Source organism: Genypterus blacodes, unplaced genomic scaffold (assembly GCF_046128005.1).
Source record: "Genypterus blacodes isolate CSIRO-AG114 ecotype Tasmania unplaced genomic scaffold, CSIRO-AGI_Gbla_v1 ptg000112l_1, whole genome shotgun sequence".
NCBI lineage: Eukaryota > Metazoa > Chordata > Actinopteri > Ophidiiformes > Ophidiidae > Genypterus > Genypterus blacodes.
The window spans coordinates 787831-799499 of record NW_027466916.1 but is presented as its reverse complement, the minus strand read 5'-3'; the positions used below and the strand labels follow the sequence as shown (position 1 = coordinate 799499).

General features: G+C 46.5%; 1 protein-coding gene across 1 annotated transcript in view; it reads right to left on the bottom strand.

Moving 5' to 3' along the window:
- Positions 1-1459: 1459 nt before the first annotated feature.
- The window catches only part of tiam2a (TIAM Rac1 associated GEF 2a), a 44219-nt gene continuing 34009 nt past the window's right edge, over positions 1460-11669 (bottom strand). The window contains exons 16-26 of the mRNA XM_076161634.1: positions 11598-11666; positions 10195-10320; positions 9529-9637; positions 6914-7093; positions 6565-6683; positions 5822-5930; positions 5293-5360; positions 5042-5144; positions 4690-4783; positions 4022-4167; positions 1460-3673 (exon numbers count right to left, since the gene is read on the bottom strand). Coding sequence (XP_076017749.1) covers positions 2973-3673; positions 4022-4167; positions 4690-4783; positions 5042-5144; positions 5293-5360; positions 5822-5930; positions 6565-6683; positions 6914-7093; positions 9529-9637; positions 10195-10320; positions 11598-11666 — 1824 coding nt within the window. The 3' untranslated portion in view covers positions 1460-2972. The remainder of the gene's footprint in view (positions 3674-4021; positions 4168-4689; positions 4784-5041; positions 5145-5292; positions 5361-5821; positions 5931-6564; positions 6684-6913; positions 7094-9528; positions 9638-10194; positions 10321-11597; positions 11667-11669) is intronic.

Here is an 11669-nt window from a genome sequence, read left to right as displayed (position 1 = left end):
CACACATACTAAATGCAGTGTAAAATTCGTCAAATTCAGATTTCTTGAAAGGATTTCCACATTAAATCTGAATCACTGATAGGCAGTAATGTAGCTACATACATGCATTGCACAGAATAAGTGAACATGACAGCCATTTAAGGCTTCGTATCCAATAAACCAGTGTTAGATGTTCATATCTTCCTCCTCCTAACGCAGGAACAGATTATCAGCAGCAGAACATAGCGGGGCTGCCAGTGTGGCAGATGGTGCGTCGAGGTTGACTTGCCAGGGGGGAGAACTCGCTCATATTGGATGCATGGTAGGTGTTAATCTGCACGCACAATCAGGATTTCATCAGATCTATATTTATGATGGCAGATCATCATACGTGGGCCGCCGTGCTGCCAGCTGTAAGTCCGGGACTGCGTGTTTCTCCATTCTGGACTAATCATGTTTGTAGTGGACGTGCAGGTAAAGCACACGCGTGACTGATTACATGAATGACTGTGTTTCCATTGCGTTGCATTAAGGTTTGTCAGGGAGCAGTGTGAGCGATCCAGCCGCTACACCAGGACCCTGGCACTGGCACGCCTAAATGGAATGCGGCCATTATTAATTACAACTGTGCTGGTAATTGTGAGGTTAAGGTGTTCGGACTCACGCAGAGGGAAGGACATTGGTAGGTGTTTGGAGTGAAGACGCCGCTCGTGCATGGATAAGGTTGATGACCCCCAGCAGCAGCAGCCTGTAAAGATTTAGTTCCTCGTAATGTCACCACTGCCGCACTGTTTGAGCCACCGCAGCCGCCTGTCATCACACACTAACCCGAGTAATCACCTGTCCTGACAGATACAGCCCAAGTGATTTGTCACAGATTCTGATGCGCCGTTGTCTGCATCCTCCGTTAGCGTGCAAACAGTACAAGCGTGTCATGCTCAGCTATTACCTCTGCGTTTGTCATCTATTGAAATAATCCGGTGTGGCCCAGTGTGAAATCTTGTTCGGTGCTAAATCCTAGATAAATGTGTCCCTCAGTGTTTAATCTGCCTTTGTGTCCTGCACTGCATTGGTCAGGTCAGGAGGCTTTACAAATGGAAGGAGCTGAAAAACAGACAAACGGTTATCCTAGAGACTTAAATCTTTTCTTTAGACGCTTTCTGACATCTTCAAAATACCAAATCCTTCGAAATTGCCAGCGTATCACTTTAAAGTGTAGCCTATAGTCGATTCATATTCATGTATGTATCAAACCCAAGCAGTGCTTTAAGGCTTCTTCCTTTCCATCTCATGCTCCTGTGCCCCACTTCTGTCAGATAATTATGTACTGCATTCTGTGACAGCTAATCAGGGACTGGTGTCAAGTTTAGCCCTGGGACAGAACCTGACGTCTTCACAGCCCTGCTTTACCTGCCAACACGACACAAAGAATGTGTATCATCCAGCCAACACACTTTGAAGAGGAAGTTGAAAGCCACCGTCACAGATAAAACTTTTATTTATAAAACAATTCCATAAGAACCGGGCATTCACATTCATTGGTACACTAGCATTAAAGGCATGTTAGGCTGAGGGCTGAAGGTAAAGAATGTAGTGGTGGTGGTTTGCTTCTTATTGTACCTCAAAGTCGACTTTACACGACGGCTAAATCAATGTTTTACAAAAATATCAGCTGCTTTTATTGCTAATTCCTGCCTGGTTTCTCACCTGTACGGTGTCAAGTATGTAGAACAGAAGGTTTGGATTTAGAAAAGATCATAGTGTGTGTGTATGTGTGTGTATATCTATACATACACACACACATGCATACACATAGGAAACATACAGACATAAATACAAATGTTTTAAATGTTATTGCAGTTTAAATCGTTGACCCAAGCAGCCGTATCTAACCTGTACACTCCAATGTACATACCAGAAATTACAATCCTCAGTTAGACGACCAAGCTTCCTGTACACTACATTTAAAATAATGTGTCGCCGTATTGCATCTTTTTTTCTTTTACAAAAATGGCCAAATCATCTGCAAAAAAGAAAGTTTCAAGGCTTCACCCAAAACGTTACTTTGCTAAGATATACAGAATCAAAACCTATTAATAAATAAAACAGCTTTAATAACAATCAAAACCTGTACAAATATAGGCAAACAGTGTACTTTAGTGCACAAAATACAGCAAAAAAAAAAGGCCTGGTTGTGATGGAGCTTCTTTCCTGTTCACTTGTCCTTTTAACAGGAAGTGTGACTCGACGGGCAGCGCTCTGTGTGTGTGGGACCTACAAGTCTGTGATGTCCTCCACTTAGTGCCTCCTTTTCCTTTCCTGCTGAGTGTTTTATCCAACAGGAAGTGGGACCCACTGCATTTGGCCTGAGCACATTGGATCTCTTTAGGCTTTACCTGCAAAGTGGGCTCTTATTCGCTCCGATCCCCTGAACCGGCCGACTTATCTGGCCAAGGACGTTCTGTGCATTAAGTGACAGAAAAGGTCAGAAACTTCCTGAAATCACTTTGAGCTGGGAGAGAGGCACCAAGGGGAGAATGTCACCAGGGTAGATTGTAGGCATCAGTGCTTGTGGCCATCATTATTGGGACAGCCACGTCTCATCCTGATCATTTGCAGGTGCCTGGCTTAACGTGAGCTTCCAAGTTTCAAGGCACAGGTTCACAACCACTCTGTAGAGCCTGAAGCAAGACACCACACAGGCTGCCTTTCCACCTCAACAGTTCTGGTTCTGGACACCAGTTCCATTCAGCATCTGTGGCACCGCGGTACTACTACTTCTACATGCCCACCGCAAGTCCAACTGTTTTGTTGTTCAGGTTGTTCGGGCACTTTGCAGGTCCTGAACCAATGTATTCTTGGTTGGAAAGGCTAAGAATGGTTTAAAAATTCACAAACAAGAACGGAACCAGTTCAGTGTTGGTTCCACTTGGGCAGTTGCTGGTCCACCTTGTGGTCCAGGTATGTCATCAGTCTCCCATCCCTGCCTTACCCTAGGAGGGCGGGGAGTTGTCAGAGTCTGTGGTTGGGTCGTAGAAGCAGTCTTCATTGACCACTGATGTCAGACTCTGGACACTGAACTCTCTCTCCAGCAGTGTGTTGATGTCCACCATCCCTGATGCAGCTGTGTCCTCCTGGCTGTCCAGTGATCTGCTGTGCTCCTTCATGTTCAGTAGAGCTCCCTGGCTCCTCCTGAAGCTGCTGCTGCTGCTGCTTTTTCTACTAACAGAACTGTTATCAAACTGGTTTTGAATCACTTTCTTCTGACTCTCTGGGGTGACGTCCATTCCCTCTGGCTGGACACGAGGAGCCAGAGCACATTCTGAGGAAGCCTCCTCTGAGAGTTTGAGTTGGTAGAGCTGAGTCTCGATGGCGCTGGTGGGGGAGCCGCTTCCTCTGCTGTCTCTCCTTCCCCCTTTCTCACAAAAGCCATCGTCATCCTCGTCGCTTAAAATATCTGACTCTTTGACAGAGGAGGGCTGCGACTTGGTGCCAGACGCTTTGGACCAGCAGCTCTGTTTGACAGGAAGGACGTGAGAGTCTGAAGCGGTGCGGGGGGGAGGGGCCACAGACGAGCTCTGGGTTCCACTGCTCAGGCTTCCCTCATCTGAGTCCTGCCCGGATTTGGGGTTCCCACCATGGATGGTGAGGTCGCCAAGAGGCTGCTTACTCAACCAGGAAGCCCTGGAGGAACCTGGTAATGAAGGTGGGGAGGAAGGTCAGAGAAAGGCCGCTCTTATCTGAGCAGAACACACGGACCTGCCAGCATTTCACAGCCTAAAAACTAAGAAACCATAATCTGTACACTTGTTGCTTCATTTTCAAAGCCCCGTCAGCTAAAAGGCTACATTCCAATTATCAACAACCCCTCCTATTCCTTATGTGGGTGTGTTTTCATAAGAAATGTTCCCAGGATAAAGCGCCTGTTACTGGAAGCAGAAATGTCAAGTGGTACTCACAGACCTTTAAGAGGAAAAAGTAGCCTTTTCTGTAAATCATATAGGAATGTAGTGAACATGCGTGTGGCCGGATGAACGCTCACCGATCCTGGCTGAGGAGGGCAGGGTGCAGAGCAAGGGGACCAGACGATCCTTAGAGCTCCTCTCCTCACTCCTTACATTCCTCTTGATGTGTTCCCTGAGGATGGAGCGGATCACCTTGATGATGCTGACCTTGCTCTCCAGCACGCTGAGGAAGAGGAACACATCTTATCCTGAGCACAGGGTTTGTTTATCTGTGTTTACTCACATCCTGAACACAAGATTAGGATGGGTGAGAGGGCTCCAGGCTTCACTCTCACCAAGTAGACAGGTACCCAGTTACAAAAGAGGAAGAACTAAATGCTCCATAGGCTGAAATGTTATTGAGGAATCGTTTTATGACTAAATTTCCCAGAATAGACATTTTATGAATACTTGGAACACATGGAAAAGTTCAAAATCACAACCAGTAACTAAGAGAAAATAGCAGATTCCTGAAGATGTGTCTAGCTTTTATTGCTGCATGCTTTGGTTGTACTTTCTCAGCGTTCTATCATGCATCAGCTCAGATAAACAGTGACTTGATTGCGATGTATTTCAAGTTGGATCAGCACCAAACATTTAACTATTGGTTCAAGGTTGGATCTGAAGAAAACCCCCTTCGTTTCTAATTAGGTTAAATACGACAGAGAAAGGTCATGATTGTGGAATCCTTCTTGTAATCTCTGACCTGCTGCACAGCTGGAACACAGTCTCTGGCCTCCCTTCCACTTCAGACCTGGTATGAATCAGCTCCCAGATGCAGCTGCTCTCCGTGCCTGTTCCTGAGAGAGCAGCGAAATTAAGGAGAGGCTTTTAATCACGCTGTCCAAATATGGTTTATGGTTTCAGGACGAGATAAGGGGGGAGGGAGGCGGCAGAAGAGAAATGCCAGAAGGGGTGTGTGTGTGTGTGTGGGCAAGGAGAATGAGCATAGATGTGTGTGTGGAGAGAGTGTAGAGGCAGGAGAAAAGGATTTTAACGGCTGTACTTCCAGTGATTTAATAGGGAGAGTGAAATGTGCGGTGCTGACGGCTCCGTACCTGCGGTGTTTCCCAGTCTGACCTGCAGCGCCGAGAGCGGAATGAGCCAGCGGAACTTGAAGGGGTCCGAGTCTCCGTTAGAGAGGGACATGCGAGGGTTGGCCTGGGGATGGAATGGAAGAAAAAAGGACGGGAGGAGAGAGAGAGAGAGAGAGATAAGGAGAGAGAGAGAGAGACAAGGCCAGATTTTAAACCAAAGACACCATCAGAGGCACATGAGAGTAAATGACTTAAACGCACATAATCCTTACCATTTTCTTCTTCAGCTTGTTGTTCCCTTGTTCTTCCCGGTAGACCAATATCACCGCTTTCTTGAACACTGGTGAGAGAGAGAGAGCGGGAGAGAGAGAGAGGGAGAGAGAGAACACATCAGCATCTTAGTTTAGACTGTAAATGCCTCCTGGGGAAATGCATCTGAAGGAATGCGGCCCACAGAAGCGTTTAAGATGCCAGCTCGACGCCTATAAGCATACATCAGAGCTATAGAGCCAGGGATATTGAAATTCAGTGCTAGTGCAGACAATCCTGCGTGACTCCAGTGGAAGGCTCTGTGCATTTTGGTTTGCAGTGATTAAAAATTGACTGAAAAGCAAAAGCATGAAAAATTAACCCCATCACAAAAACTATGGTGGTTTGAGCCCAAAGCCTTTGAGATGACACGTGTGTGTAGATCGTGATGGCGGTGTTCGCAACGCAAAGGGGTTGCCAAAAAAAACCTATAGGACCTTGGGGGACTCATTTTCCCAGAATGCAGCAGCGGCAGCAGTGTGCAAAACTCACCAAACACGGTCATTTCAGGATGCTTTCTCATGCGGCCCAGAGACGGATGGGGGTTGAGCCAGACCACTGAGGAATGCATGAGAAACTCTCCCATAGAGATCTCTGTGACCTGAATGACACAAGAGACAGAGACTGAGCCACGCTTTTAAAAACAGAGAGAGAGAGAGAGAGAGAGAGAGAGAGAGAGAGAGAGGACGGTTGAGACAGAGCGACAAGCCCAGACGTTTGACTTGGAACATTCAGCTGCATGAGATACATACCAAGTGTCCACGTCTAAGAATCTATACAACAAACAAACTGCTGCTCTTAAACTCAGGTGGAGGATAAAAGTCGTCTGCTCTGCTTGAGGTCAATCTGACGACGAGGGTTTGGAATATTTATGTTCGCCAATGAAATATTCCATCAAGTTGTAAATGTATTCTTTCCCCAGAGGGCCCACAGAAGACGATGTTGAACCTTCGTGACTTGACGGTTGACGGTTGATCAACTGTACAAGTACAGTAAGTGCGGATAAATGCTCTGTTGCTAGGGCAACCTGATTTCTTTCCATTATTGCCCCTGTCAATGAGGTTGTGTTTGCCTCGGCTTGTGTGTGTGTGTGTGTGTGTGTGTGTGTGTGAGAGAGCAAGATAACTCAAAAGCTTTATGGAATTTTATGGACTGTGAGGCCGAGGAACATTATAGCACAGAGCTCCAGATCATTTTAAACATTATTTTAACCATTCAGCCATGAGTCCGCCCACCTCTTTGTCGTGTCCTATCTGCTCGGCAACAAGCTGATCAAACACAGAGCCGTAGTCCTCGTAGATCTTCTGCATCTCGTTGATGTGGCTGGCCACCTTTTCCATGGCCTTCAGGGCCTCTGCAGGGGCGGAGAACAAGGGGTTAACGTGATAATCCCTCATTCTGCTTTTGCCTTTCTTTACCTATCGCCCTTGCATTATATATAAACATAGATATGGTCCCTAGGCCTTTCAGTTAATGTACTCAGGCAGTATAGCGTGACAGTATAACAGTGAAGTGACAAGTGTGAACACAGCTGATATATATAGAGCATCCTCGCTGTGTGTATGTGTGTGTATTTCCTCGTACCGGTGAGGTGGTAGTGCTCCTCGCTGTCCGTGTCGGTGAGGGAGACCAGCTCCCTGAGCAGCAGAGGGTACTTGAGCACCCTCTGAACCGGTTTGATCAGGTAGGATCCCAGGGTGGACGAGTGTTGCTTGGTGGGATTCTTCGCGTCCAGGAATTGCTTGAAGGCCCGATCGGTCTTGGCTGAAAGCACAATACACACACACTCAGGATTATTGAGTGTTTCAGCAGTTTTGGATGATTCTGCTCCCACTGGATTGGTGTTGAGTGTAGAGAGAGAATTTGGAAAGATTTTGTTGTAATCGTTCTAATCGGGAAAAGAACTATTGGTGATTTATGATTCCACAGTAAATAATAAACAATAAAACATTTTCATTTTCTCCTTCTGCTTGTGTATTATCATCATTTATTTACAGTTTTAAGCTAAATCTTTCAGGCACTTTTAAAATCTCCTACAAATCTTTCATCTTTCACCACAGGCCCTAATCCTGAGTGTGAGGTTGAGTGTAAGTGTCAACATCTGATAATGACACCGCCTGTTGGGCTGATTTGTTTAGGCCAAAGCCAGCCGTGCTCTATAATGAAGCAGGTATAATAATTAATCAGTCTTCTCTAAAGATGATGACATTCTCACTGAGCTGTATGCGTACAGAGGGGGGGGACGGGGACGTTTAACTATTAATTATGGCACAGACAGGCAGCCGCATCCACACCTCCCAGAGTAATTGGCAGGCAATTAACAAGTCGACAAATAAACAGAGAACCTCAGAGAACCCCGGGGCATGATGGGAAGGGGAAAAGGGTAAGGGGGGCGACGAGGATGGCGTAGATTGGCGTTTGATTGCTTAAAGGGTTGAAAAACACCCACAGATCTCTTGTCTGTGTCCTTGGATGAGCCGATTGTGACCAGGCTGCTGTGTGTTCCAACGCCACACTGTGCCAAGTGTCTATGTGGGTGTGTGTGTGTGCAGCATTTATCTTTTGAAGTCACCTTGCTGTTACATGTGCTGTGTGTAGTCATAATGGTCTCTTGTATTTCCCCCCCCCCCTGCCATTTAGAGCTTTGTGTTTCTGTAAGGACAGTGTTTGTGCACCTGGCGTCAGCGTGGGTTTAAACCCTGGTATCTTCACCATCGCTGAGTCATCTGGAGCCACTGTGCTGGCTCAGAGTGAAGCCAGTGTGAATCATCAATATTTCCTTCTGCCAGATGCCAACATCTCGCTGCTTTATTTAAGGGTTGGAGCTCTATTCCCTCACATACTGATTGAAGCAATATCGTGCAATATCGTCCCGGCAATTTCCTTTCATTGTTTTCCCCGACTAACAAGATCATTTTCTCAAGATCTATAGAAATTAAATGTTATTTTCTCCAGTTTTTCCTCCAGATCCTGGAGGAAACTGCACACATTTACTGCAGTGAGGCATAAATCTGCTTTAGCCTCATCCTCACAGTGAGACGGTTGAACACTTTAGTTGGTATCTTCATCACTGCAGTCGCAAGAGGGTAGGAAAGGTAGGCATGGCGATCATAAACTTTCTATATGTTAAACGGCACATTCTTAGATCAACGTATGCTTCACACACTTAATTCACTTAAGCGTGATGCAGGCTCGATGACGTTCTCGTGTCCAATCCAATTTAATATCCATCCCGCTCATACTTCGAGGAATATCCCACGCAATTCTGGTAATGGGGCAGATTTAAGTGGCACACGGGGGCAATTTACATGCCCGGACCCCCCCCCTGCGCCCCCCTTGTTGGCAACCTTCTTACAATTCCCTCTTTCTGGGCAGCGTTCCCAAGTAGTGCCAGTGAAGCCGCTGTCTTTGTGGTCATAAATCAACCTTAAAAATTCTAGTCTGTCTGCGCTGAGGGAGATGCAGAGAGTTATTAGACCGCCCCGGTTATCACTTCTGCATTTTATGGACAAGGTTATGGAAAGACCACAAATTACTGCTTGCCTGTATTTGTTTTATGATCACCTTTTTGCAAATGGGGATATTTAAAAAAAAAAAAAGAGTCAACTGAAAATAGGATTTAAGTCAAGGAATCCTTAAATGTTTCACTTGAATATTAATTCGACAATTTAGTCTCAGGCGGCTCTAATCATGCAACCATTGCATCAGTATGAAGGCTTAAGATGTGGTTGCACTGATTTTAAAAGATTGGATCAGAAAAGAGTAAGGATGAAGTCACGATTCTGTTCTGACATATAAAACTCCACTTCTTCCAGTTCTTTGGTGTTTTCTCTGCCCTGCAGCTTCAATCAGTTGGGTAAAGACACTATGTTTTTATTTGGATTATATTGCTGCAAGTTATTGAGCACTTTGCAATGCAGTGTGCTTCACCGTGAACATTACATCATGCAAGGGCATAAAGGATGATGTATCAGGATATGGGTTGAAAAGAGAGAGAGGGGGATAATAATAGTGTGTGTTTCTACAGCTTGCAGTTGTACACTTAAACAGGAGGATTGCAGTAAATAGGAATCATTGCATCTTTTGCTTTCTGTATGTTTCTGAAATATTTCTTCTCTCACATATACTACAGTGTATACCAGCTTTGAGTCTCTGTGTATGTCATGTACTCTATACGTGTGTGTGGGTGTTCACAGTACCTCTTTCCAGGACCTTCTGGACCTTGATGTGGTTTGCACAGAAGCCGCTGTAGAGTTTGAAGTGGTCGGCATAGTAGAGGAACGACCCCCCGAGAGAGAACAGCAGTTTCTGTAAACGCAGAGGGAGGGACGGATGTGAGAGAAACAGCAAAGGAAGGAAACACGGTTGGAAGGAGCCGCGACACAGAAAAGCAATTGGCGGCGAGATGAAAAGAAAGAGTGAGAGAGTGTGAACATGTGAAGCCGTGACCCCGCCACTCTCATCCTTCTCTGGGGAGACGATTCATTCCAACGCCCCCTCGCCTCCGTCCCGTCCCTCGCCCTCACCTCTCGATTACGCAAGTTTTCAGCAGCTAGCCGTCCAGCGGGGCGAACCGCTGCCTGGATCAATAGACCCCACACCTCGTCATGTCAAGCCTATAAATCAACCCGCTGCGCTCCCATCACACTGCCTCAATTATTAATAAGAACCTCAAGATCTGAAAGCTGTCCGCTGGAATGGCAGCTAAAGTCAACCGGCTCCACGACGCCTTTCAGGGCCAGGACGTGTAATCTTAGATTTACGGCATCAAATTAGCTTTTTGAAGTCGGATTTTGCAACCTTAGATAACGGATCGATGACGCGTCGTGTTACCCGAGTGTGTTGCTGCTGCGTCCACGTCTCACCTTGAACTGTGCGGGGGTCTCTAGGGTGCTGAAATTGGGCGAGTAGGCGATCTGCTCCTCCAGCGTCTGCAGGAAGACCCTCTGGAAGTCCAGCATCTCGGGCAGACTGCCAAAGAGACTCTCCATCTGATGGGGGGAGGAGGAGGAGGGAGAGAAAAGGGAGGTAAGGAAATGGATGAGGGGAAATATGAGAAACGGGAGCGAAGGAACACGGGTGTGTATTTGTGTGAGTGCGTGTGAAAGAACGATTCATAACACAGTCAGAGGCGACCTGGAGTGTAATAAAACCTCCTCGGATGGCTCCATCTCTGACAAAGGCATTTAGGGACAAGCTGGGACTCTGCAGGAGATGCAGCACACACAGAAAGCTGCATCGGCTACGTCTAACACACACACACACACACCAAAGGTCAACGGTTCCGGCGCTTCCCATCATTAAAAGCCACTACAAGGCCGGCGTACCCTTGACCGCTTAGCGTCTGAACACGTCGCAGCGGCCCGTAATGGCCTTTTAATGTGGCCTAGTGCTCAGCGGCCTATCGACTGGTCTGTCTTTAGAGACGCGTCCTGTGTTTGAGGTCGCAGAGAGCTGAGAGACGCCGCGCTCGGGGGTCATTAGCATTCTGCAGCTACGGCCGTGTGCTGCCACAGAACAGGCGCCGGGAAAAGCCTAATCTAAGATGTTTTTACTGGGAAAATTCATTCCACTTTGTGTGCTCTTAATGAAAACAGTGCACTTAAATCGATGGACATTAGTAGTTTGTGGGTTTAAGTGGAGAGGTGCGTTCCTCTAAAAGGGGAAGGCTGGTGAGACCGAGGGAAGGATTACAGTTGCTTGTTTCCTTTAAAATGATGTAATGCACCAACGGATCTGTTCGTATTATAAATGTTATGATATCTATGAACTTCTTCCAGTACCAACACTTAAATGAATCCCAGAAATGTTGTGAATTGTCGTTAAATCCTGAAACTTTAACATTAAATATGTCCAGCTGAGCCCATTGGACTTCTATGGCGCAGACAGAGAAGCTAAGTCTGGCTTTAGAAACACAATAGTTGTTGACTTGTTGTCACTTGGGTTGAACCATGGTTTCTGGTCATTTGGCTAGAGGCTTTGCATAGAGATTTAACAATAAAATGTCTGCAGCGTTTGCCTCTAACCTTTATTTACACGTCCCAGTGGAGCTTGATGGAGCCTAGAAGGTCAACGTAGGGGAATGCTAATTTGTCCTTCGGCCAGTCACACAGGTAATGAGGAAGAGATGGCCTAACAGAGTCCATTGACTTCACCTCTGGGCAGTTAACAATCGATGAATTCCTATCCTATAAAGGCCCCAACGCCTCCCACAACACACACCTCCACCTCTCCTACACACACGTCAAACACACACACACTCACGTACCTCGTCAAGCGTGAGGAAGGTTTCCTCCTGCAGGGGCTTCAGGTAGATCTCGAACAGACAGGCCAGGTCCTG